General features: G+C 47.8%; 1 protein-coding gene across 4 annotated transcripts in view; it reads left to right on the top strand.

Moving 5' to 3' along the window:
* ASAP2 (ArfGAP with SH3 domain, ankyrin repeat and PH domain 2) overlaps positions 1-27,965 on the top strand; it is a 148,489-nt gene that overhangs the window by 23,054 nt on the left and 97,470 nt on the right. For all 4 annotated transcript variants that reach the window (XM_064494745.1, XM_064494744.1, XM_064494743.1 and 1 more), the window contains exon 2: positions 25,142-25,214. In XM_064494745.1, the coding sequence (XP_064350815.1) occupies positions 25,142-25,214 (73 nt within the window). The remainder of the gene's footprint in view (positions 1-25,141; positions 25,215-27,965) is intronic.

The raw sequence follows: 27,965 nt of genomic DNA, 5'->3' as shown, positions 1-27,965 counted from the left end.
AGATGAAGGACTGGCCAGCCACTGTGGGGCCAGGTCACAGCCCAGAGGAGCATTCACTTCCGGCCTTGTGAATGCTTAATTAGCTTTGCACATTGTCTTTTTGTTCTCTCTCTTTAGAAAATTTCTCCCACACCTTCCTTCCAGTGGATTTCTAGAAATACCCTATTTTTCATGACTCACTGATCAGACACGTCCTGTTTGGGGAAGTGTTGAGGGAGGAATTTCAGGATGGCGTGAAGTGTACTCCTAGTGATGAATGGTGCAGGCAGGGGGTGGCTAGGCTTTTCTGCTGCCCCAGAAACCCACCCTGCCTCGTCCCCGTCTCTCCTGGTGAGCTGAATTTCTCCAGATGCAGTGTTACACTGCCTTGACCTGGTGTACGCCAACGGGAAGTTTCCCTCTTGTGTTGTAGGCAGGGATCTGTGTGTGGCTGCAGAGGGACTAATGGTGGAATTAATCAAATTAGACCTGGGGCCTGGCGTTTTGGACCTGACTAAGTTAGATGACCTTATGAACCAAACCAGGGTGGCCATGATGGAGTCTGTGCCAGGCGCCCTGGACAGAGTTGCTCTCAGAGCATTATTTTGAGAAGCAGAGAAGTAGCAGAGGCCTCTCGGGGCAGACGGCACACACAGCGTGGAACGCTGGCCCTCTCCTTGGAAGGCCTGATTTTACCATGGATCGCTGTTATGTCAGTTTTTATTGTTGGCCTTCCTTGTTCTAACAGAGGCCGGATGTTTTAAATCATCATGCAGTGGCTCTCTTTTGTATGGCTCGAGGCCTTTTGGCAGGCTGATTGGAAAGCTCGATGCATTAGGCCGTGAGATGATAGGAAACTAGGAGAGGCCAGACTTGAGTTGCGGAGGGGGCCCGCGTGGTGCGGTGGCCGCGGTTCAGCCGTGGTTCAGCCGCAGAAGTGGGTACTGGTGTGGGCGGGACCGGGTGCCGTCTTGTGGGCTTGGGCCCGGAGACAGAACAACACGAACACTTCAAAAGCAAGTCAGGCTGTTTTGTCCGAGGCTCTGGGGCCTGAAGGGTGGCCATGGTGGTGGTACCCGAGAACTTTGTTGGAGGATGAGGCCAGTGACGCTCTCCCTTGAATGGTGAGGGCAGTCAGTTGAGGCTAGGACAGAGCTGCTCAGCCTGGGCCATTTTGCCCCCTCGGAGGCTGTGGCAAGGTCCAGAGATGAGTTTGGTTTGGGCTGGGGGAAGGGGTGCTCCTGGGATCCAGTGGGTGGAGGCCAGGGATGCTGCCTACCCTCCAGTGCGCAGGGTGGCCCTGATGTCACCAGTGCTGGGCTGAGAGCCCCTGGGCTGGATGGTTGTCAAGTACTGGGAGGGTTAGAGGGTGAAGGGGTCGCTCTCTGCACCCCAGCTGCTCCTGGTGAAAGGAGGGAGGGTCTTGGGGGGCCTGAGTTCCTTTTTAAGTTGGACAGGATGAAGATGATTTAGAAATTTTCATAAGTTGAAGCTTAATCAAGTGCCATGAAGTGAAGGTCATGATTTCAGGGCACGCGGATACATACTAAGTCAACTGAGACCTTGCAGGAGTTGTATTAAAATGCTCATCCTCTTAAACTCAGGCCGTATTCTCATCTCTGCCTTTATTGTTTTTTCTGCCCTTTAACCTGGTGCTGTGCAGAATGCCAAATAACCTCCTTTGGGGTGTATTTTGATACCTTACTTTTATGATACGAAGATTAATAAAATTAAAACTGCTTTAGTCATGAGATACAGAGCTTGAATTTAATTTACTTTTGTAATTATCTGTATTTTAAAAATCTTAATTCAGTATCTACAAAGATAGGAAAACTTTCAACTGGAGAGGTAAAGGGAATTTTTTAAAAAAATTCTATCAATATTAAATATTGACTGAATTAAAACACATAAAAAGGCAGCCCATGACCCCATTATTGTGTGTGTGTACGTGGTCATGTGTGTGTGTGTGTGTGTGTGTGTGCGTGTGAGAGACACATGATGCATGACACCCATTACTTTGTATGTAGGTGGTTGTGTGTGTGTGCACGAAAGACACAGGATGCATGACACCCATTGTGTGTGTGTAGGTGGTTGTGTTTGTGTGTGTGCACGAGAGACACACAATGCTTTTTAGTGTTTTTGAAATGCCTTGCCTTTAAAATTTGGAACTATACTTTATTTCCAGCACAATTCAAATCCTGTTTCCTCTCGCTTTTCTTTCTTTTTCCTTTCCTGTGTTGGATAAAAGGTGTTCATTTGCTTCTGAGAATTTGTTGACTTCCAGTTTCTCTCTTAAAGTTCTGCCTCAAGCTGAGGAAGCTAGGCTTTATCCTGTTCGTGGTGGGAGCTGTGGGAGGCTTCTAAGCCAAAGGAAGGGACACAGCATGTTCTGAGTCAGAAAGATCCCTCTGAGGCTGGAAGTGGGGAGACGGGCAGACAGACCAGGAGAGGCTGTGAAAGAGTTCAGGTAGGAGAGGATGAGGTCTGAGCCTGGGCAGGAGCCACGGGGTGGAGAGGAAGGACCAACTTGGAGAAATGGGCAGGAGGGACAAGTCTCAGTGACTCTTGGCTGTGAGGACTGAGGAAGGTGTGGGAATCCAGGAAAATACCCAAGTTTCTGGCTTACGTGGGTTGAAGCTTGAAAAAAAAAGAGGAAAATCCCTGTTTTGTACATGCTTTCATGGTCAGTGTCACTTTCCGGCTTTTGGTTTTCAAATGTAAGTGAAAATGGAGAAGTTTTAACAATGCCTCAAGTCTTGAAGCTGGATTGAGACCTTTCTCACTTACATTGCAAATTTTAGATAAAAACACATTTGATATCTTTGGAAAGATCGGGAAGATTCTCCTTCCTTCTGCACTTTAGGAAGTATCTGATCTGTCAGGTGTGTGATTGAAAGGCTGGGTTCTGAGCCAACAGGAAAGATAGGGACCAGTCTTGCTCTGCTGGTAAAAAGCACATAGCGCACAGTAGGCTCTCAGGATTCTGCCTTCGATCTGGGCAGTGGTTGTCTTGAGGAAAAGCAATGGGTGGTCAGGTAGAGTTTAAAGTAGTCTTACACCTTTTCCAAAATAAAAGTGCGCAGCACGGCAAAGAAGTTAAGGGTGAGTGGCATCCGTGTCTTATTTGTGGTCCCACGTGTGCGGTTCTGCCTGCAGGTGCGTAGCTCGGACAGCGTCTTGCGTGGGTGTCTTGTGTGCTTTCTGCGGTTTTCTCTCTCCCACAGTTAGGAGGTGGTTCAGGGAGGTGGTGAGCAGACGGCTCTCGCCTCTGATGCTGGGTTTGTATCCAGGTTCCAGTGCTTGCCAGTATTGTTGCCTGACGGACTGCTTAGCGAGCCCTCTTACAGACCAGTTCATTAACTGTGCACACAGACTACAAATTTAGATTACATAGTGCTGCTATGTAGTTGTTCCTTTTTTAAAAACAAACAAACAAACAAACAACTCATCTTCTGATCTTTGGTAGAAACTGCTGTGTTCTCTCAGGCAAGGCACTCCTTGTTTTTAGAGCCTCGATTTCCTCATCTGTGACACCAGAGAACTAGACTGGGGGCCCCCTCGAGATGTGATCATTTCGGGTCTGCTGTTCCGGGTCTCTGTGGACAAGTGTCCTCTGTGCACAGCTTTGCTGGCCGCAGCTGCATTCACCTTGTAAAGCTGTGTCTCATGGGGTGGTGGAATCCTGACCACTTTGTCCGACCCTGTATGGAAATTGTTTTATCCCTGTGTTACTTGAGATGTCTTTTTCAAGGGCCTTTTCTGATTTACAAGTCAGAAATTCCCCCTGGAGACGGGGAAACCACAGCACTTGGAGCATTGCAGGTCTTCTGAGACCAGCGCCGTGCTTGCGTGGGGCGGAGGGCGGCTGCCTGGGGCTGGGAGCGGCCAAGTATTTCCTGTTGTGGTCAGTTTTACTGTAGTGTAATTTACATATAATAAAATCGGCCAATTCGATGAACTGTGACAAATACTCAGTCATGTAATCACCACCACAATTACGATGTAAAACCCTTCTGTCACCCCTGAAAGTTTCCTCCTGCTTTAAACTAATTTATTGGTGGTTCTGGTAGCTTTTTGGTACATTCCTTAGCGTTTTCTACATAGATGATCATGTCATCTGTGAATAACAAGTTTTGCCTCGTTCCTTCCCCATCTGTTTTCTTGCTATATTGCATGCCTGGACACTGTCTAGTACCATGTCACGCAGTCGTTGGGGGAGTGGACATCCTTGCTTGGTTCCTGATCCGAAGGGGGAGGCACTCAGTCTTTCCCTGTCGGATATGATGGTCGTAGCTGTAGGTGTTTTCTCTAAGCCTCTACCGGGTTCTCTTCTGTTTCTAGTTTGCTGAGTGTTTTCCAACATGAATGGGTGTTTAGTTTTGTCAGATGCTTTTCCTGCTTCAATTGAAATGACCATATGGTTTTCCTTTTTCAGCTTGCTAATGTGGTGAATTACATTCCGTTTTTAATGCTGTGACCACCCTTTGCTATGGAAGCCTTCTGTGTAGGGTACGCACAGACTTCATGTCATCATATTGGGACTTGAGGATTAGCTGCACTTTGTAATCGTGTAGTCCATTCAGTTATTGACAGTGGTTACTCTACACAAATAGTCACTCCTGTGGGGTCTGCCCTGTTTAACTCTGTTAACCTTTTTCCTCTTTCAGTGTATGTTGGGTAGCACGAAGCCATGTGTGTGGGAAAGAGTAACAACAAACCTTTCTGTAGCCTTTATTCTGTGCCAGGCACTAGTCTAATACGACCTCTTAATTCTCATGACGACCCCAGGGCGTAGATACCCTTTCCTTCATTTTACAAATGAGGAGGTTGAGGTCCTTCTTCTTGGAAGGTGAGAGGAGTAAATTCCGTTTCACCTGACATTAACTGAGCTCTTAATTCAGCGTATGTCCAGGAAGATATTTTATCAACTTTAAGCAAAGATGTTGTAGAATTTGGGTTGCACTGTGAGGCATGTAAAACATTAATTCTTTATTTGTCTAATCGTTTTCAGTGAAAGGTTTTCTGGGAAGCCATTGCTTGTTGCCACTGTGTCTGTTAAGCTACAGTGTGACTGTGAGCTTCTTAAACATAGTTGGAGTTGAATATTTGCATACATCCATGAAAACGAAATTGATTCGTTTAAGTAAATACTCACGCCTCAGCAGCAACAACAGCAAAATGTCCCATCGTTTTCCTGTTGGGGACACACGTATTTCTAGCTCAGCCAGCATTCATTAAGCACCCACTTCATGGCAGACACTGTGCTGAATCAGGAAAGGGAAAAGAGAGAAAGGAAGGATCTGGGCCTCAAAGGCTGAATTCATCGGGCGAAAAGAGGGCGAAGGGCCAGCAGGTAGAGGAGTCCCTGGCTGCATGTGCTCAGGTCCAGATACGTTTAATGTTTAGGGCAGCATATTAGGACTGTTACTGGGCAGACAAGTGTGAATTTCAAGCCTGATTCTGCTGTTTGGTAGTGCCCTACTTCTGGGCGAAGTGGTTAATCTTTTTTAGCTGGGGTTTCCTCATACGAAAAAAGGAGATGAAGATACAGTGTATATGTCACAGGTGTACAGTGTGTGTGTGTGTGTGTGTGTGTTTCTGGTCTTGGAAGTGAGGCTAGAGGTCTGTGTTCTATGCTGGAGTGAAACTTTATTTCTCTGCCCAGTGATGGGCGTTCTGTTTGAACTGTGATGAGCAGCTCTGGTGGTTTACAGATAAAATCTCATCTGGCCTGAACCATGGGAGCCGCTGAGACGTCAGCACCCAGCCCCGTGCCAGCACATGGGGCGTACAGGGTGAATGTTGAATGAGTGCACGAGGTTTTATAGTCACCTCTGGAGGTCTGCTTTTATAAGGCTTTACTTCTGGGAGGATCAGCCTTTGGGAGACTGGCTGCTGCCAGCTGTGAGCAGTCCCAGCAGCCGTGTCCAGCCTGGTGGCAATGGGTGCTTGGTGTGCTTTCAGCCTGGCCCGAAACAAACATCTTGTTTTGGAACAGAGTGTGGCTTCTTTCTGAAGCCTGTGAGGAGGGTGGCTGGCGGCTCCATCCCTTTTAGAAGGAGGGGATCCAAAGGCCTGTGCCTCCTGGTAATTCCAGGATAGATTTAAGGGGAGAATCCATGGCTGATCACTGTTTTATCCCTTTTTTTCTGTTTCCTTTTCTGCTCCAACTTTTCCTACTTTTTTTTATGGCGGAAAATTGCCCTCTTTGGGGCAGCATGATACTGGGGAAGCAGCTTTTGTGTCCTGATTGTCAGGTTTGACTGTTACATACGTTCAGAAAATTAGGTATGAGACCTTGGTGAGCATTAGCTACTTGGATATAACTGAGGCCCAGTAGCGGAAAAACAAATTTTTGTTCATAAAAGATGCGGAAGCAGCCTTGTGTCTTGTCTTTATTTTGGCCTATCCTGAATGATGGCTTTTAGGAGTTACAGAGAGAAGGCGTATGGATTTACAAAGGATTGTACTTCGTTTCCAGCAACAGGAATGTTTTACCCCAGGGAGTCTTGAAAAAATTTTATAATGCACATTTTTGTTCATAAATTATAATCACGGTGGGTATAGGAACTCAGATGGAAGATGTGACTAAATCAGAGAAGGAACTGTTAGAATGATATTTGGTTTAAAGGCATCTGCTTACTGTGTCATGCAGATGAATTTTAATTAACATACTTTCAAGATCTAGTTAGGTGGAAAGTCAAAACCATTCTATATTTTTCAGGGAGGTAGAGTCCACTTAGAGAAGCTAAAGCTTGTTTTATTTTAACCTAGACTAACTAGAGGCAGAATGACTGTATAGCTAGGTTACTCTGGTATTCATTCATTCATTCATTCATTCATTCATACATTCATTCATTCTCTCACTCACTTGTTCGTGTACCCATCAAGCAATTTGATTGTATACTATGCTTGTTGCTGAGAATTCTATAAATGTGGACCTTCTGGGGCTCACAGGCTAATTGTAAGGGACAAATAGAAGTAATTAGGAAATAGTGTGGTTAAAAATAGCCAGCAAAATTTGTTCCCCGGAAGGAGAGGTGGTACGTGTGTGTTAGTTTTTATGAAGTATGTACATGAAGTTTACTTCTGGGAATTAGTGGAAAAATTACTTTTATAGTAAACTCATCATTAAAGGGGTTTGAAGCTATTGTGGCTTTAACAAACCATTAAGATTAGGATTAAGTTAAAAAGCTTGATCTTGGGATATCAAGTAAATGTTAAACTACACAGGCAGACAGGGCTCTATAAAATCCTGGAATAAAGTTCTAGGGTTTTATGATGGGAATTGAACAGAGAACCCTTTCTGAGAACACATTTCTAGCTCCCAGCTTGGATTATGTGACGTGGTTTACACTCATGGGAAGAACTTGACAGCACACTGACTGAGGTGTGTTTCACATTAAGCTCTCTGGCCTTAGTGGCTCTGATCTTTGTGTGGCTGGAGGCTGGAGCCACTAACTGGGGCTCCCAGGCGATGCTGCAGTCACGGTGCTTAGTGACTGTGCCCTGAATCTTTACCAGGCACCCTTTAGTGTTTATACAAAGAGCAGGAGATAGATTTAATGTGTATTTATTTACAGTTTAATTGGAATGTGTGACTTGAAGGGAAACATTTTCACACGGTCCTTTGTAAGGCATCGTGAAAAGCATGGCTTAGACTTGGTTATTTAGGCTTTCTGCAGATACAAGCTGTTTTTTCACTGGGCGACACAGTGGTGCTTGAGTTCATATGCATCTCACCAGCATTCAGTGACCACCTACTGTGACACAGAAGGTAAAGGCATGAGTCACAGAGGCCTGGGTTGAGATGTCACTTTTACCTCTTATTGGTAGTGTGGCCTGTGGCGGGTTTACTTTGTTTCCCACTCTGCAGATTGTAGGAAGGATCAGATGTAAGAATTCGAGTTAAATGCCTCCTACATTTAACATGCAGCCTGTGGTCAGGATTCAGTACAAGGTGGTAATAATAATATTATCGTTATTATTAGAGATTCCAGGAACTGTGCCTGCTTTTCATACAAAGCGTAGGAATCCTCCCAGGCAAGAGCCTCTGGTCTGAGAAAGGCTAGTGCTCCCTTTGTTGGGGAGGACGTTTTCTAGCTCCTTTGGTGACTGTGGTGTGGGTGCCACGTTGCTGCTCCTTCTCCTCGAAGGCACTGGAGACACCTGGGGCCGGGGTGGGGCTGCTGGACCGGAGCCGGACTGCAGGGCCAGTTTATTCTGTACTTCCTCGGCCATTCACTGTGCTAAGTGTGCAGCGTTCTGTAAAAACAAGCCCTGAACGATTAGTCATACAGTTATTTTTGGTCATTTCTTGAAGTGATGGCAGTTACCTCCTGTAACACACAGTCTCTGAGTCTTTTTGCACATGTTGCTCAAATATCTCAGCTTCCTGACTTCTCTGTCGGAAGGAGCTCCACTCTTCACTCTCCGTGTGTCCCTCAGTCAGAGAATACTCACTGAGCGCCTGCGGGAAGCTGGTGGCAGAGCTGGGAACAGAGGACACAGGCGCCCCTGCCTGTCCTGGGGACTTCATCCTCCTCCTGCTTTGCCCCCCAGCTCATCACTGTCTGACACTCTGGGCTGTCTCCTGTCTCCACTGGAATGACCCTGGGCACTCTGAGGGAACAGAGACTTTGTTTTGTTTTGTGTGGCTCTGGCTCCCGAGTGCCCAGAGCAGAGCCTGGGATATGGCTGGTTCTCAACCAGTCAGTATATTGTTGTGGTGGTCGTTGGGGCTCAAATGCAAGAAGGGTGAGCCCCACCTTTGGTTACTGGCTAGTCAAAACTTTAAAAACTAGAATACAGAGGGGGTGATTATTTAAATTTAATAAACGGACAGGAGGGTGGTGTCGGGCCAGGAAGAAGCTCTAGATTGGGTGCCAGGAGATCTGGTTTGAGGGCCTTGGACCTGCCGCTGGTAAACTCCTGACTTTGAACAACTCTTTACATTTATGAGTGAAAAATTGGATAGGATTCTCTGTGAAGTGTCTTCAGACCCAGACTCCCTACACGGTTGAGACAGGCAGACCTAACCACCTCCTGATGTGCGTGTGTCTTTTCAGTAACCCATCTACTACCGAGCAGAACTGTGTGAACGTTTTCATCTTTTAACTGTGTGTAAGGTTTCATCCTGGGTCTAGAATTTTTTTTACAAAACTGCAAAATGTCTTCAATCCATTAACCGTTAGTACAGGATGCCTTTCTTGCTTTCCTGTCCTTAATGCTCTTGATCTGTATCTTTACATCCAGATCATTTAGCCCATGATGGTGCCTCAGCGTGGGAAAGGCTTGTCCCTGGGAAGTTAATGGCTTCCACACAAGCCTGAGTCCAGTGTGTGCGGAAGAGTCATCTTGTGGTATTTTTAATTGAGAAGGATCTTCTGTCTGACAGCCGTTTGTCTGTTCATGAGTTTTGATGGCACAAGCTGCACGGATCTGGTATTGAGGCAGCAGCTGGAAATTTTGATGAGATTGAACTCTCTGCCCCTCGATTAGGGAGACTGCCTTGCCCTTTTCCAGAGAGGCACCATCTTGGAACGGTTCCAAATCACCGGATGCCCCAGACGGGGAGTCTTAGATGGTCCACTCTGCACCAGCTGATGGTTTAGCCATTTGCCTGCCTGATGGGATATTGGCCTCATCAACCTCATGACCTCATGTGCTGCTTCCTGTCCATAGTTTGGCTTTTTGATTTGAGTGCCTCTGTGTGTTTGCTGGCTGCTTCTGTAAGAAGAGTTTTTAAGGGAACGTGGTGCAGTGAAGGCATGTGGATGGGCATTGGCGTTGGGGTTCCAGGGTTCAGATCTCACCTCAGCTGCTTACCGGCTCATGTTGTCTTTGGTCTTAGAAGCTCGGTCTGGTTCTCAGCTTCCTCATTGTGAAATTTGGGAGTCACTACTTAAATGAACCTGTGTTCGGAGAGCATGCGGACCAGTGCCAGGCATAGAGCAGGAGTTCAGTGAAGGGGTGCTGTTACTAGTATTTTTTGCCCATTCTAGCAGTTCCTGTCTTTACATGATCTCCCTCCTCCTTACTGTACACATCGTGTCTCTTAGGTTTAAAATCTGGTGCTAAACTTGGCTGATTCAGGAAACTGTCACTGTGTGGCTCCGTTCCCCGCTCCCCTCCACACACCCACTCTTACAACCTTTTATGATGTGCCCTCAGCTCTTCAGCATAATTACGCTCCACTTATCTAGAGGTCAGGCACTTAGCTACCTTTGCCATCTGGAGCACGTCCAGGAACCGGAAGTCAACAGAAGGAGCCCTGGTTCTGCTGCCCTGGAGTCCAGGCTGGATGGTGGGTGAAAGGGAAGGTGGCTGATAGGGAGGAGGAGCAGCCGGAGGCAGAGAGAATCGAGCCCAGCAGAGTAGGGCCGTGTAGCCTGGTGGCCAGGGTCCTGCCTCCCGGGCTGACCATCCAGAGTGGTACAAGCGAGGCAGTCTTTGGTGCTCCCAGTAATCCTGAATATTAAGGCAAAATCGTACTCTGGTCTCTTATTTAAGAAAACAGGACAGTTAAAAAAAAAAAAAACCTTTGGTATTTTGGTACCATTTTTCCCTCCAGATAGTCAATTTAATTTTTCAAATATGAGGAAGGTGTTAGACCACAGGCTGTGAGGTCACGGTCCAGGGTGTGAATCTTGTTGATTTCTGCCACCTACTTGCTCGGTGACCCAGTGAGAGTTAGCTGTTTGAGCCTTAGTTTCTTAACCTATGAAACCAGGAAAATGCCGCCTAGCTCAGAGGGTCACCAGGAGAATCAGTGAGACACTGGCCGGAGGCATCAGATTCGGGCCCTTGGTGGGTGTGGGAGTTTATTCTGTTTCCGGCAGTAACATCCCCTCCTATCTACCAGTCAGTTACCTGGTCAGTTTCCTCAGACCATTTGACATGTAGATTGTATGTTTTGGTTAGATTATAAGTTCTTTGTGGCCCAGGGCCCTGTTCTGATCATGGATTTTAGTATCTCCAGATTTTTACCAGAGTGGTCACTGCTGCTGTTGTCCACTCTGTCCGGGGCTCAGTATTGTCGTTGACTGAGGCTGGCCCTTGCATTCATCTGTCACCGAGAATTCTCTCCATCCCCAAATCCAGAGGACGGGGTTTGCATTAAATGATGCTGTCCTTTGACTTTCGTAATCTCCCCACCCCATGTGCGTAGAATCTTAAAACGCCTAGAATTTAGGTCTGGAAGAAACTTCACTTTAGCATTCCTGTGGACAGCAGCTGTGAGTTCTGTGATGGGCCAGAGGTTGTCACTTGGCCAAGGCCACATAGCCAGTTAGTGGTGGAGCCAGGCTAGCCCTTGGGTGTCTGCGTAACCAAGGTTTCTTCCCTCTTTACAGCTGATGGAGCCTAATGCCTTGTTCTTCAGCTGTGAGGCTTTGGTCTCAAAATTCCATCCTGAGAGGACCTTAAATGTGGTGTGAACTTAGCATGACCTCGGTCTGTACACCAGGGTCTGTGGCTTAACCCTGTCCCTTCCCCTGCTGTCTGTCTGCCCCGTCTGCCCACGTGTCTCCAAAGTGGGTGGCACAGCTTCCCTCAAATAGCAGTTTTCATTTCTGTGATGATTGTGGTGTCTGAAGGGTTTCATACTTATAAACTGAACCACATATTTGGACTTGCCTTGGACTCAGATGGGGAGTGATTTGAGGGGATGCCGTGTCTGCCACAAACACTCCCCTAGGAGCCTGCCAGGAGTGTCCTTGGGAAGTACCTTGCTGAGAGGGGGTGGATAATTCCAGGGAGGGAAGTGACAGGTGTCACAGGGACCGTGTGTGGGGCCTTCACAGGATGGAGCAGCACAGGTGGAGCTGTGGAGCACAGGAGGCGGGAGGCCTCGTGAGGCTGGGGCGGAGCATCCCGGAGCGTGTGGGATGCAGGCTTGTGTCCTGGCGCTCAGGCGGGAGCCCTGCTGCCGGCCTCCCCACGTTGGCTGAGCCGAGTTGGCTGGGCTGCTCCTTCAGAGGAGGGTGGGGCCTCCTTGGGGGCCTGCAGGGGATGCCCAAGGACCCCGGTCAGAGAGGGTGGCCCTGGAACCAACTCTGCCAGCCTTCTGGGTTTTTGTTTGGTCTGGTTCTGCTCAGGGTCTCTGAAAAGCGCGCAGGCAGGTCAAGCTGCACGTGGTGAAGGGAGACCAGGAGTTGGGGTCTCATCCGAGTTTACATTGTTTCCCATCCGTACATTTGTCTTACTTGGAAAGTTTACTTAATCTCTTGAGCCTCAGTCTCACCATCTGCAAGATGAGGGAAGTAATACCTACCCTAACTGCCTCCTAGGGTTGTTAGGAAGCTGCAATGGTACACATGACCTCCTTGGGGCAGAAACTCCGTGTTCATTCTCAGCATTGAGTGTGCTGCCTGTCACAAAGTGGGCATTTAAGGTTTGTAGAGGAGCGTTCTGTAGTCTGTAAGGTATGCTGCACACGTGGTAATTGTTGCTCATAATTCAGCTGGTGCTGTGTGACCACAGACTTTGTGCTGGCACTGGGGAAGAACAAGAAGTACAAAGCCAGCTCATTGCACCGTCGCCTCTAGGACCCCGGAGCTCTGGCGACGCCTGGTGCCACGTGCGATCTGGGGACGTCAGACCCGGGGCCCCGTTCAGCGATTGAGGCCTGGGCCTTTAATCAGCTAACGAGCCTTGAAATGCGTCATGTGGTTTCCCATTCCACAGCAGGTATAAAGGGATGTGGGGCATGTTGCCTGGCCCCTCCAGGAGAACACAGTGTGGTGGGTTTTCGTTTAAACTGAGTCCACCAGTAGCCATCAGACGCAGCTGAAAGCAGTAAGTGCCTAAGAGAGGAATGGGAAGGGGGCTGTGGCGCTCAGGAATCATAAATCAGAGCCAGGATGGAGGGACCATCTCTCGACCGCTGAGACATTACGTCTCTTCCTGTTAATCTGGCTCATTGACTCAAACAGTAGCTGCTGGAGGTGAGAGGGGCCATAGAGATGAACTTAGATGCAGCTGTCACGGATCACCTGCGAGCCAAGCACTGAGCCCAGCATCATAGGGTCAGAAATAGAAATAGAGACGCAGGCCTTACCCTCAAGGAACCTGGTATCTAGCGGGGAAGATAGTTTCCACCAATGAACGATAAAACAAGGCAGAGTAAAGCGGGTTTTCTCAAAGAGGTAGGATCGGGGGACTTTGGGAGCACAGAGGGAATGGGAAGGCCTCACAGAGGAGGTGGCATCTGGGTGGATGCTGAGGGCTCTGGGGGGGAAGGCCCTCCACGCAAAGGAGCAGCCAGAACACACGAACATGAGAACCTGCAGCTTCTTCCGGGAACAGTTGTCTGCTAGGAGCGGAGTGTGGAGGGTTGGTAAAGGGATAGTGAAGTTAGAGACAGAAGGAGGAAGGGGTCAGATCGTGGGGAGCCCTCGCCGTCCCTTTACAGGGCTTTCTTCTGTGAACGGGCATGGGCCCTGTGGTTTCTCACCAGGTCTCTGAGGTCCTGAGAACTGGGCGAGGTGGAGACCGACTTCCACCTTCTGTGCTCCTGGGGTCACAGGCCCTGGGGACCCTGTCCTCCCAGTGGCGCTGAAGCTCCGGCTGGGTCGGTTGCTGCAGGGGTCTGGGCACGCAGGATGTGGAGAGATGGAGAGGTTCGCAGCAGAACCACTCTTCCCCAGCGTCCATTCGTATGTTTCATGACTGAAGGTAACCTGCGTGTTGTACTTGACTAGAAATGCGATACCTCACCTGATTTTTCGTCTTTCTCCATCCCAGCTGGAGAGTGCTGGGACTCAGTACCCGTGGGAGGAGGGGAAGGGAACACTGGGACACCAGCCTTGTTGAATTGCAGGGACAGACATCCTGTGGAGTTCTGAAGAGGTGGCCTCACATCATCTTGTTACGAGAATATTAAGTTAATTTGATGTCAGTGAACACTGGAGGTTAAAGCAGAGGCGCTCTGGTTTATATGTTCATGGTCATGGGTAGTTCCACCTGGTGCCTTTAGAAATAATGGGATTCACCCCTCCCAGTTTTACAGAGATGGTGAGACTTTCCCAAGATTATGAAGGGAATTAGGGGCAGAACTGATGTGGGGAGCCCTAAAGTTCTGCAGGGTTTCTGCATAGTCTCTACTGGTTTTATATTTAATATTTACAACAATTGTCTAAAAGTTTTGAAAAGCCAAGATTTACACTTTAATTTTGCATCTCCTGGCAGTGAGGTGATACACCTGGAACACTCTGGACTCCTGGGAAGAGTGCACCGAGGGGCTGCAGTTTCACTTACTTGTGTGCCGGTTGGTGAGGAGCATGTTGAGTGTTGAGGGGTACTTCTTAGGAGCTGGCGTTGCTCCAGGGATGGAGCTCTGCGGTGAGGTCGTTTCTAACGTCCTGTTTTGATGAAGGGGTGTGTGTGGACCAGGATCTGTAGAACGACCATGGCAGGTCTACTGCCTTCTTAATCAATGGCACGTTGACAGATCAGACAGCTTTGCAGAGACGGCAGGAGGAAAAGAGCCATTCTAGGGCCCCCTGAAAGCAGGTTATCTTGTTATCTTGGCAGCACAATTCATTTAATCAATATTTATTGAGTGCCAACTATGTGTTAAGCATGGCTTTGGGGTGATCAAGACAAAAAATGAGCACAGCAGCATGGTCACCAAGATGTGGAAGGCTGATGTTAGCATGTGTCTGTGCGTGTCCCTCCTTCGGTTAAACGTCATTTTGCAGTCGGTTGTAGAAGAAATCAGTGTTCCACACATGACGCCATGTGCTGTTCACATGGCCCTTAGCGTTACTGCACGATTTAGGTGCTTGCTGTATAATGTATTTGAGCTAAGGACTGCAGGGAGATACGAGATGCTGTCCGTGGTAGAGACTTGAAACAAACTTCTTTTTATTTCAAAGCTTTGAATTAGTTTAAATAAAGAGTATCTTGGGCTGTTTTCAAAAGTAATGTCTTTGACCATCTGTTTCTATTTATACGTGCAAATCGGAGTCTTCTCCGTCTTGCTGTGACTGAAAGAGTACCGACGTGCACGTACGGGCTGCTGGCAGCCACGGGGCCCATTTCAAGTGAATGAACACAGCCTCATGGGTTTTGCTGATTCTTTTTATGTGATGTTACATATTTGAACAATTTGTATTCCAGTAAGATGTCTTTTAAATCCACTTTATACAGAGGAATTATGTTTCAAAAGCCACTGACCAAATGAATGGGGCACTTGGTGACTGTCCCTTAGCCATTTGTCCTGCCAGGCCCTGCTTGTGTGACTGCGATCTCCCTGCTGGGGGCTCCTCCGCCTTCTAATGACTTGCTGCTTTCTTCAGGATGTGACTGTGGTTGCCTTCCGCGAGAATTCTTTCCTGGATGACCTGCCACCATGTTGTTGGGTGTAAACTAGAGAAGATGGGTGTGGCTTCGTTCATTCCTTGTTCATGGAGCATTTGCAGGTGCCAGGCACTGTGCTGGCGGTGGAGATTCGGAGACAAGAAATCAGGGGGTCCCGACCTGAAGGAGCTGATAGGCCTGGCTTTATTCCCTGGAATAAATAGTCGTATACCTTGAAGAGACTAAGGAAACAGCACATTATGTCAGAAAGAACAACAGGCTAAGATAATGTGAAAGTTTTTTTTTAAATTGAAGTATAGTCAGTTTACAAAGTTGTGTCAGTTTCTGGTGTACAGTATAATGTTTCAGTCATACATATACATACATATATTCGTTTTCATATTTTTCATTGTAGGTTACTACAAGATACTGAATATTATTCCCTATGCTATACAGAATAAACTTGTTTATTTTTATTTATTTTATTTTTTTAATTGAAGTATAGTCACAATATGTCAATCTCTAATGTACAGCATAATGTACCAGTTATATATGTATAAAATATATATTTGTTTTCATATTCTTTTTCATTAAAGGTTATTACAAAATGTTGAATATAGTTCCCTGTGCTATACAAAAGAAATTTGTTTTTTCTCTATTTTTACATATAGCAGTTAATGTTTGTGAATGTTGAACTCACGAATTTATCCCTCCCAACCCCATTTCTCCCCGGTAACCATAAGATTGTTTACTATGTCTGTGAGTCTGCTTCTGTTTTATAGATGAGTTCATTAGTGTCTTCTTTTTTCTTTTTTTTTAGATTTCCACATATGAGTGATATCACATGGTATTTTTCTTTCTCTTTATGATTTACTTCACTTAAAATGACAATCTCCAGGTCGATCCATGTTGCTAAAAATGGCATTATTTTATGATACATGCACCCCAGTGTTCATAGCAGCACTATTCACAGTAGCCAAAACATGGAAACAACCTAAATGTCCATCAACAAGTGACTGGATAAAGAAATCATGGTGTGTTTATACAATGGAATACTACTCGGCCATAAAAAAGAATTTTAAAAAAGTATTTTTTTTTTAACTGAAAGAAAATTACAAAGGTGGCATTTTGGTTTTATCATTACCTCTGTGGCCTTGGAAAAATAACCTCACCTTTCTGAGCCTTCGCCTCTGCTTTGTTACAGTAACATTACCTGAGTTTGAGGCCCACCAGCTGTAATATGTGTAAAAGCACATTGTGTTCAAAGTGCTATGCAGATGTGAGAGACCTGTCACTGCTGGTACCCCCAGTACGACTGCTGATGTTTTCGTGTTTGCATGTTGACCTTCCATTAAGTTGTACTGACATACAATTTACATTTCTTCCTGTCTATTTTGAGAAGTCCAAGCCAGGGAAATGTGGAATTTTTAGTTAAAAGTCACTTTTTGCCATTACCAAATACTTGTTTTTACATGTGGAATAGGGTTGATTATTCGCAGTATTAATAGCTAGTCATTAATTGATTCTATTGAGACTCTCAGGCAGAATTCCTGGAAAATTAATCTGCATCACATGTATTTGAGTACAGTTGTCATCCCTCTTTAGGAAAGCTGGCTGACATGCAAACTGTCTTCAAGACAGTGGTTTCATAGAATTTTACATCTGGAACTTCGGAGGAGAAGCAGGGCCACCATATGAGTAGGTGACAGAGCCGGATGGTGCCCTCTCCCTGCCACCATGCTCACCCCTTCATTTGCACGATCCGTTGTTCGGGTCACTGTAATAAGTGTAAACCTTCCTAGAAGCCTGGGCTGTGTGGCTTGAACCAGCAGCACCTGGAGGAGCTGCCTTCTTGTCTGTGCCCTCTTGCAACTTCCTCGGGTTTCTTGAGGAATAGTAAATAATTTGTATTTTTGCTTTTTTGAGGGATAGTAAATACTCTGCACAGTGGCTTCAAAGCAAGTAGCGTTCTGGTCTGAGAAACGTAGAATATCTTTACTCATGTCATACATCTTCGTCTTTGTGTCTCTCTCTCCTCTTCACCCTTCAGGCTAAGCAAGCAGCACCATTAAGTGCAGCATCTGTTTCTAGGACTCTGCATTTGGGGTTCCCGGGGGACTGCAGTGTGCAGCGGGCGTCGTGTCCTGCTGGCGGGACAGATGAGGATGGTCCCCGGGGTCTGCCTGGCAGCCCCCAGGGTGCAGGCAGGAGGGGGCCTCTCCCTGGATTGCGGGATCTGGTCCCCTGCTCTCCCTCTTGTTCTGTTAGCTGGGGTTTTGCATTTCTTTTCTTTGGATGGAGAACAAAGAAAGTAAAACGAATGGTCTGAAGCCCTTCCTTGGGGAGAAATGCTCACATCCCCAGATGCTGAAAATAAACAGCCTTTCATGACCCTCAGGAGCTGCCCCGGCCAGCCTAGAGCTGATCTGGCCTTTGGCTGTACATCCTGCCATCTTCCGCTGCCCCTCGGTGACGGGGACCTGCCCTGCCCTCCCCACCTTGCCCCACATCCAGCCTCACCTGCTCCCTCGTCCGGCCCTGCAACCCGCTCTTCCTGCCAAGCTGCTGGATGCTTTCCAGAGGCCAGGGCAGTGCTCACCCACGTGGTGTAACTTCCGTTGCCTTAGCAAGTAGATGCTATTGCCCCATTCTAGGGATGTGGAAGCTGAGGCCCAGATCCAGTCGTTCGTGTGTGGAGATGTGGGAATGAAAGCCCAGGTCTGTGTCCTAAGTCATAGTCTTTCTCCTCCAGTGGCGCTCTCACGATAAGCTGGGGTCACAGGGACAAAGTGGGGTGCAGGTGTGTGGTCTAGGGGAGGAAAATGCCTGGATGGTTCCTGTGCACCTCTGCCCCCCCCCCCCCCAGTTTATCTTTCCCCTTCCCTGTCACTGCACTACTTGGACTGCAGAAAAATTAGAGGTTAGTTCCCAGAGATGCAGCCTTGAGGGCTAGGGAGCGTGGATGGAGGACAGGCACCTTGCGGTGAAGCAGGAGGGGCACAAGGGACCCAGTTAGTGCATTGGCCTTATTTCACTGTCCTTTTCTCATGAAACTCCCTCTGCTGCATCTCAAGGGAGGTGCTGTGGGCGGCAGTCTCCCCAAGCCTGCTGGGTCCTGCTTCCTCTTGTCTCCCTTCCCCTGTCTCAGCTTCCCTCCTCCCTACTTCCCACTCCATCGCAGAGCAGGGTGCCGAGTCTGTGGGATGGAAAACAGGAACCGGGAAATGGAAGATCCAGACACGGCAGGACGGCGGTCGTCTGTCTGATCTTCCCCTTGGAAAGCCCAAGAGTAGGTTGTGTCACCTGGACAGATGCAGATGGTGGCGACCCCACCCACCACCTTCGTCCATGCCTCCCCCAGCCCTGGGGAAGGGTCTGAAACACCGGGCTACTTATACAGGTGGTCTGGGCGGGGGTGCCCGCGCCCCTGGACCAGCTTAGAGGAAGCACAGGGACCAGGGTGTAAGGGAGATGATGTCCTGAACTTTGGAGGAGGCGGCCGCAGAAGCCCGCTGAGCTCCCCTCCTGCCCCTGGGAGCCAGGCTGCCCTCCACTCCCCTCGCAGCTCCGACTTGGGGCTCCACACTCCTCTTCTGAGTGGTAAAGTCAGGGGACGAGTGACCCCTCTGCTGAGTTGGCCCAGGACACCCCCCGGTCTTTGCTCTGTCATCCGTTTAGTGAGTCAGAGACATACCAGGAAAAGTTTTGAAGAATTTAAATGTTGATGGGGAAAAATCTGTGGCAGTAGAAGTGAAAGACTGGCGTGAGCTACAAAGATGTTTTTTCTTAGACTTTTCCCCCCTCATTATCATGGCCATTGTCAGATCTGAAAACACGTATGTATCCCGTTGATTGGGACAGTACAGGGGTGGTGGGCTTTCTGACCAGCCGCCGTCCCTGGTGGGAGGTGCAGGGTAGCCGGAGCCCCTCTGAGGACCAGAGGCACCGTCGTAACGGCTGTGGGGTACTGGGGGCCTGCAGTGAGCGCTCCAGGTCCTGTCCACACCGATGACCTTGTTTGTGAAGCAGGCATTACTGCTCCCGGTTTCCAGGTGAAGAAACCGAAGTCAGGGAGGTGAAGTAATTTTTCTGAACCTGTGCTGCTGGTTAGTGGATCCTGGCCTGGAACCATGTCTGCCTGGTTCTAAAACGAGTGGTTTTCAATTTCCGCACTGTTCTCCAAAAGGACAGCGCTGAGGGCCCAGAGTTGAGACCGCGTTCTGTTGGGCTCTTTCCTTTCTGGCATCTTCCTGTAGGTGACGTCGCGGAGCTAGAGATGTGGGTGTTAGGAGGGAATTAGGGGACTTGAGTGGAATGATGGGTTCTCCCATTTTCAACGCAGGTACTGCTTAAAGCCTCAGGTCACAGTTACAAGAGGTACTTTTTGAAAGAACACACAGAACACAAATGTGGCAGCCAGTTGCCAGCAGAAAGGCCTCTGCCGAGGGCCTGTTTGGAGTGGTGGAGCCAGTATGCTGCGAGGGGTGAGCGGAGCGGACAGAGCCCCCCGAGTGGCTCAGGGTCGTGATGTCTCCAGCAGACCTAGAGCCCCCGGCAGAGAAGTCTCCCTTGGTTTTCCTCGTCCGCGTGGGGAGCTCGGGAAGAAAACAGCCATCTCAATCAAGTCCCTGCTCCGCTGTTTATGTTACTGAAGTGAAGTTCATGTGGCTTGATCCCTGTTTCCTGGGGAAATCAGCCTGTCTTGTGATTACATTGTCTTGTGGGACTGGGACACATGTGGAAGGCTGACCTTGCTCCCGAGTGGAGGTCGCCTTCCCAGCCTCTTCTCCAGCTTCTGCATCGCCTGGCCTGTGGGTGCCTAGTCCGCTGCGGCGCCCTCACCCCTCCCTCCCGCTTCCTGCAGCGGTGAGTTAGCATCTTCTGGTATAATGCCCATTTTGTCTGTGATTATTCTCCTGAGGTAACCGTTTCCTGCCTCGTGTCTGAGCTTTTTTCAGTCCAGGGAGCAGAGCTCAAGTAACGCGCCATGGGATGTGTCAGAGGGACCCAGGCCGGGCCCTCCTGCCCCTGTGTCTCCCCGGGAACAGGGCACTGGGGCTGGGAACACTGGGAGTGCCTTTCTTTGCTTCTGGTGGGTTGTAGCTGTTTTGCCAAATTTCGCCTTTCCCTTTTCGACTCCCCCGGATCTCCCAGAAGCTTCCCTCCCTTCCCCCAGTAAAAATCAGGATGTAAAAGCATTTTTATAAAGCTGGAGTTCACATCATCTGTTTCTGTTTCTCTAAAATAGTGATCTAGTAAGGCCTGTGTTGGGGGCTGACGTCCCCAGGGAGGGGTCTGAGAAGTGCCCGTGGGTACTTGGGTCTTCAACTTTACAAGCCTCAAGGTTCTCTTTTCTTGATGTGGGCATTTGTGCATAGCCTGTGTTCTTTTTCCACTTAAAGTTTCCACGTAGTGGGATCCAGTCGGCTTCAGTCAGCGACAACTGTCTGCACTCTGTGTGAGTGCACCGTAGTTTTCGTGGTTACTCTTTAGGTTGGACATTTGGGGATCTTTCTCATTTTTTCTTTGCAATATTTATATCTGTAAACATAAACATAATTAAATCCTTAAACATAATCTAATTCTGCCTATTTTTTGAATTTTTGTGGCATTACATTGCATACTCACTTTTGCTCATTTAAATGAACATTTTTGTGAAATTTCATTTGTGTCCTGAGTAGGTAAAGTTTGTTCGTTTCCATTGCTGTGTGACATTCTGTTATGTGAATACACGACAGTTCGTCCATTTCACCACCGACAGGAATTTGGGTTTGTCCAGTTTTCAGCTGTTCTGAAGCGTGTCGTAAACATCCTGGTGCGTCTCTTCCGGTGCAGACGGGTGCATGCTGTGAGTAACGTGGATTTTATTAGGTGATGCAGAGTGTGTCCTTCTTGTTTGTCCTCACGCTCGCGTTTCACACCGCTGTTATTTAGCCTGGGTATCTGATCTTAATTCTCCACGACACCTGCTCTTCTCCAGGCCTCTGCTTTACTCCCCGGAGGAGGTAGATCCGTTATTGCTCTCGCTTTCCACTGAGCCTGCAGGCCATGGTGCATTTCCCTGCTTTCCAAAGGCTTCTGGAAATACTGGACACTGTCATTAACGTTCTCTGTTATTTCAAGGTTAAGTCAAATGCGCGATGAGGCAAAACCACTGTCTAAACGTCTGTATGACTCTTGGCAAAGCTGTCCTTGGGACACGGGTCTGGGCATTCTTTTGTTTTGTTATTTGGTCCACTGTCCTTCAAATATACCATTCCTTCTTCTCCAGTTGGCCTTTCATGAAAGGAATGGGGGGCGATGAGACGGGACAGGCCTGGAATGTGGTCTGAATCAGGGAGGCTTATGGGTCGCTGTCCTCTCATCCCCTCCAGGGCAGCATCTCTGGGTTCCAAGAGTAAGCCAGCCCCTTCCCACCCCTGCTGGCTCAAATTGTGACCGTAGGGAGCTGGGGACCAAGCTGGCCTTGTGCTGCTGGCTCCAGCGAATGCCTTCAGGTCAGGGCAGGAGGAGCAGGGGCTCGCTGACGGTGCTGGGGAAACATCTGTGTGGATCTGCAGGTCAGGGGTCAGTACACTGTGTGCAAAGGTCTAGATAGTAAATATTTTAGGCTTTCTGGGCCTAGAGACACAATTGAGGTTGCTATGTATATACTTATAAAATAAGAGGAAATAAATTTCCACAAAAAATTCTATTAATGAAAATCAAACTAAGGACAGTAACAGTGGAGCGTGATGTTTGGTGATGCAGGTCTGCTGATGGGGGGTGGGGTTCTTCTGGGGATATGACGCTTCTCTTAGCTGGATCAGAGTCAGAATTCCTCGTGATTATGTGGACTGGGAAGTTTCATCTGTACAGATCCTTAGCTCACGGCCGCGTAAAAGCAGGCCGAGGGCGGGATGTGGCTTGTGGACCCTGGATGCTCCAGGCTTATCTCAGACAGACTGTGGGTTTGGTTCCACATTCCAGCATCAGGACATAGGTGCTTCCGCACCAGGATGGCGGTCCCTGTAGGGCCCTTGGAACAAAGACTAAGTCAGCCCTCCCAAGGAAGACAGATGTGTCACACAGTGACGTTTGTGCCAAGCCCACGGAAGGAGGAGGGCAAGGACTCCCAGATGCTGCCAGTGTCTTATGGGACAACCCTCAGGGATGGCCCCCAGAGGGGCCTGCAGGTACAGAGGAGAAGCCTAAAGGCAGCACGCCTGGAAGCAGCGCGTGGGATGGGGCCAGCACTCTTGAGAAAGGTAGCAAGACATGAGGAGCCGACTTTTAAATTTTATTACATTTAAATTTTACTCTAGACATTCCTCTGTGGCCAGCGGCTGCTGTCCTGGACAGCACGGGTCTGAGAAGAAGAAGTGTGAGCACCCCGCTCCCCACCCCGGAGCTGTCCTTTCCCACGCTGCACGCGTCCCCGAGCATAGCCACGCCCGGGCAGCGGGGACTCGGAGGAGATAAATAAGAACTGTGGCTATTAATAAAACAGTGTAGGGGATCCAGAGAGACACTTTGAAAGTGGTTGAAAACAGTTGTTTATTTTCCTCTGAAGTATCCAAGACACATCCCTATGATAAATTCACTCTCTGAAATTTTCTTTGTAAATGAAAGGTCAGCTGTAGTCTCGCTCCTCAGAGTTAATGAGGTTTGGCCAGACTTGGCTGCGGCTTAGTTCCTACTTTGGGCTGTATTGTCTATTAGATTTTGGCCTGTTTATAGTTTTTCCAAATGAACTCTGGTTACAATTGCAGCTTTTTTCCCTTCTCTGAAGCTTGGGTAGAGTGTGGAGTGGGCGGGGTATGGGTGAGCTCCCGATCTGGTTACAAGTCTCAGCCTAACTGGTAGAAACTGTTGGTTCCTTGAGACTCTCAGCTTTTGTTATGTTTTTGTTGTTCTAACATTCCAGTGCTGTTTTTATGTGTAATTGACAGAGACTTTTTCCAGCACTCAGTCTTAATCTTTTTAACTTCTTCTGACCAAGTTTAATCTTAATTATCTGTGAGTACGCACTATAACAAAGGGTGTGTTTTTGAGTGGGGAAATAATTGCTTTTTTCTCTTGTCATTTTAATTAAAAATTACCTCTACCACTCGCTTCAACTTTGCTTCCAAGCTCTTCTTAATAGACTGTAGGAAAGCCAGTTACTGCGTAGCCACTCCCTGGTGAGTTCAGGAAACAGCTTGTCCCTTTAATGACAAGGGTAGAATTTCCATATAGTGGCATATTTTTACAAGACTTTGTGCAGTAAATGGTCAGGGCAGGGTGTGTCCCACAGTATAACGCGGGAGGGAATTTGTCAGAGTTCAGCCGTGTGATAAAGCATATTTTCTCTGCGATCTCTTCCACGCTGAAATACTGACTACCCCTGGTTCCCATTTCCCCAGCACAATTGAGCCGAACCCTTGTGGACAGAAGATTGGTCCATCATCGATGGTGGTACCAGTGCCTGGAGAGTTGAGACCCGGGTAAGAGTGGCAGAGTAGGTCCTGATGGGCACTCACTGACGTTTCCGGCATGTTTGCTGCCCTGCCTCGAGCCCCAGGTGGCTCCCCACTGTGTGTCCCCACTGGGTCCCTCATGTTTGAGTAGCCTTTCCCCGTATCCACTTCCTGCCTGCCCAGATCCGTTGTTCTCACTGGGGCCTGTGTGCCCTTCTCCTCCCTCCTGCTAAGAGTAAGAAGCCGTCAGTAGCTGCCCATTGTCTCTGGGCTCAGCAGGGACACTGTTCCTGCATTTGGGCCCTTGTTGGTCTTCCTAGTCCCATGGTCGTTTCCTGAGCTGTGTTTTCAGTCCTGTTCTCTGCCAGGCTCTCTGCTGGTACTGGGGCTACAGAGCTGAACAAATGCTTGCCCTCGGAGGAGAGCATTAGGAGGGTAATGGTGCTTTTTTATTAATAACAGCTCTTTGTATTTTAACCACTTTGTCAAATATCTGGTGCCTTTGTGATCATTTTTCTGTTCAAAACTGTCAGCATCAATCATATCCGTTTTTAGCATTTAACAAGATAAGAGCAGTCATTGTTGCATTGGAACTAGGACTTACCAAGCTGGTATTGAAAGTGGATTCAGAAGGTGATTTAGGACGCCCAGAAGTCCAGAATCTTTCTCTGAGATGGTGTGCTCTGTTTAACATGACAGGTCATTGCACTATTTTATGCTCAAACTCACAATGAGTAGTAAGTACTTTATTGAGTAACTCCTGTGTATCAGATATTGGGCTGGGGGCTTCCCTGCAGGTCTTCGTTTCATTTGCAAATACCCTGTGATTGGTGTCACTGTCCCTGTTTACCAGTGCTCGTCCCTCACGTCACAGCAACTAAAAGTGACACCCGTTGCTCTTCTGTGGTGTTTCACTGGGGTCAAAAGGAAAGTTTGCCCCTCATCTTCTGTGGAAGCAGAGCTGTGATTAAATCTCCAGGTTTGGTTAGTCATCGAACAAATGTTTGACCACTTATTATGCGCTGGGTGTGTAAGTGCTGTATACTCCTACTGTGTGGTAGCTGGCCTGTAAGGTGATGATTTAATACCCAAGTGTGTCTGTTTGACCATTTGGGGGCAGGCCCTGGTGCGCTGGCACGTCCCCGGGCCTTGCTGATTCACAGGGAGGGGGTGTTGGTGGAAGGGGAGTTGGTCCAGGTCGACCTCCTTCTCTGCAGAAGGCTAATGTCCGCGGGCAGTGTGGGCGGAGGCAGCTTGGGTCCTTCGGGTGGTTGAGGCGGTGACTACCTGCCCTGTCTTCATTCCCACCGCCTGAGCATTTATCCACAGAGGCAGCCCCTGAGGGGCCTTCACCGGACTGCCCTCTGTAGCTGAGATCTAAGCTCAAACACGTTTTAATTAATACGTTCTCTGTATTTTAGGCTTTGGACGTGGACCGGATGGTTCTTTACAAAATGAAGAAATCCGTGAAAGCAATAAACATCTCTGGGCTGGGTGAGTGTGCTTTCTTTCCTAGGGGTTTCTTTGTGGAAAATTTTGTATCTGCAGTCCTGGTGCCATAATACTGATTACCATTAATGAATAATCAACCAGACTCATTTTTCTGGGCATGCCTATTAGAGAGGTGAGTTGGGGCGTTTAATTTTCGGAAGTGTGTTTTATTTTGTGACTGTCTGATTCAGGCCTGGGGTTTCCTCTCCCACCCCCACTGTCCCACGTTTTGCTTCTTGTTCTCTGAAGAGCCGCTGAGTTTCCCCGATGGCCTCCCTGCAGGACCCAGCTTTGTCAAACTGGCTCAGAAGGACATCGGATTCATTTCTGCCTCTGTCACTTGGTTTGTGCTATTAATCATGTCAGAATGCCTTTTGCATTCAAAGAGAGTATTAAGAATAGCCTAACATTTGAAGAGCCCTCAAATCAAGGAAGTGAAGAACTCAAACTTGACAAAACAATTAATAAGGCAATCAGAACGGAACTTTAAAGTAAGAACACATGATTTGGATCCTTCAAGGGGCAAGGGAGGTTATTAAATTACTGAAGTGGGCAAGGCACTAGTGAAAAAGCACCAGTAAAAGGCTTGGGGGCAGCGGTGGGGAGCTATTGTTAAAATAAAAACTGAAATTTGCTAAATGGTAGGCTACACACATAGGAAGAAGGAATGAGGCCCCGTGTTGCCTGAACACAAGGAGTGAAAGGGATGGACAGTGTGAAATAAAAATTAGGAGCCACTGAGAACAGATTCAGGAGGGTCAATGTTAGCGTCCACCTAGAAGGAGTTCCAGAAGAGGGAAAGGAGAGTGGAAAGAGGAAATTTTTTTTCCCCTCAAATGATAGCTGAAAAATTCCTGTAACTAAAGAAAGATTTCAGGTCTCATTGAGAGAGTCCACTGAATTCTAAGGAAGACAAGTTGTGTGTGTGTGTGTGTGTGTGTGTGTGTGTATTTATATATGGGTGGATATGTGTACATATCTTGATACATGTCCTGCTGTCTTATCATCAGGGATAAAGAGGAAAGTAACAATTTACCCAGAGGAGTAGAAAAGCACATCTGCAGGGAAAAGTATCAGGGGGAAATATGCTAAAAAGTATTGTATTAAATGAGTTGTGACTTTATACAGATATTTTTCCTCCCTTTATTTTGTGTATTTTATAAATTGTCATTATATTGATATTAAAATGATTAGACAGGTATTAATTTGTTTATGATAAGTGTCAAATGTTTGTGAAATAAGTTCCAGAAAGCAAAGAAGAGATGGGACTTAAGTTGTTCTTGACTTGAGCTGGTTCCCGACTAAGTTTGAAAGCTTTTTGGACCTGGGGTTTGTGGTGCTAGCTGTTGTGCCCTGGAGAAAGTCACTTAGCACCTTTTAGCCCTGGTTTCCTTGTCTCTAAAGTAATCCATTTAGGTTAGAACGCAGATCCGTGGTTCTCAGCTAGGGTGATTTGCCCCCTACCCTCTGCAGTTTGGTTAGTTACAACTAAAGCCTGTGTGTGTGCGTGTGTGTGTCTGTGTGTGTGTGTGTGTGTGTGTTAGAGGCCATGGTGGTGCTGAAGGTCCTATGATGTACAGGACAGCCCCCAGCAGAGTTACCTGGCCCCAAATGTCACTAATGCCAGGGTTAAGAAACTACCATCCAGATATTCTTCAAAGTCCACTACAGTTTTTTAAAGAGAAACCATAAAACAGAAACAAAACCCACCACCAGGCTTAGCTTGCCAATACATAAATATTGATCGACTGCCTGACAGCCACAGATTTTATGAAAGAAGGAAGTGGAGTTACTATTCAGTGATTAACACCAAACTGGAAGTGAACACACGTAGGGAGATTTTAATTAGTTTATTTATTTAAAAGTAAATTTCAAAAAAAAAAAGAGTGTAAGACTCCCCCTCTTAACACAGCACTGAGATTTGCTGAGACAGATGTTTCAGTATCCAGAAAGACGGCGCCGCCGGGAAAAGCTCCTTTCCTGGATAAAGTTGCCGGCATTGAGGGACAGTAATGATGGTCTTCTGTTTTTGAACACTTCCTGCGTACCTGGGCTTTCTGTACTCTATGTGCATCTTTACAACAAATCGTTCTTGTTTTACAAAGAGGAACCTGAGGTCAGAGGGTTGAACGTGTTCTCAGGGTGCTCCTGGCGCTTGGCCTGCGGCTGGGCCAGGGCTGTAGTCAGTGGCCACTGTGCTGCAGGGCCACCACGTGTCGAGGTATCACCAAGAGATGGATGCTCAGTTTTGTGGACCAACAGCAGATTTCAGAAAGTATCGTAAGTGATATATTCTGTTGTTGTGCTCATTGAGCTTTCCGAGTTTATAATTCAAGGCTTGTGTAAAAGGGATCTTTCATATTTTGGTCAGGTTCAGAAGTGATCTTAAAGTCCTATGTTGAGAAGTTGTTCCGGTCAGAAATAAAAAATGAAGTAATGGGCAAATGTGGGCTCCATGACTGCTGCCAGCCTTGAGGAAGGACTGGTGAGGCTCCAGAGGCTGGCCCAGCGCCCAGCAGGGTAGCTTCCAACCAGCATTAGGAAGGAGAAGGTGTAAACACTTTGGTGTCCGGAAGCCGCCTTACAAATTCACCGCCACGTGCGTCTCCTCTGCCTTGCTGACCTGTGCTGCTGACCCTGTGCCCTGAGCCTCATTTCCTCACCTGCCCAGAGTCGTCTTCTAAAACACAACCCAGTGATGTTACTTCTCTGCTGCTTCTCCGCAGTGTTTCTTCTTGTCCACGTTGTCGTCCT

This window comes from Camelus dromedarius, chromosome 15, assembly GCF_036321535.1.
Source record: "Camelus dromedarius isolate mCamDro1 chromosome 15, mCamDro1.pat, whole genome shotgun sequence".
NCBI classification, from domain to species: domain Eukaryota; kingdom Metazoa; phylum Chordata; class Mammalia; order Artiodactyla; family Camelidae; genus Camelus; species Camelus dromedarius.
Note: the sequence above shows the minus strand (reverse complement) of the source record. Positions and strands in the feature narration are given on the sequence as shown.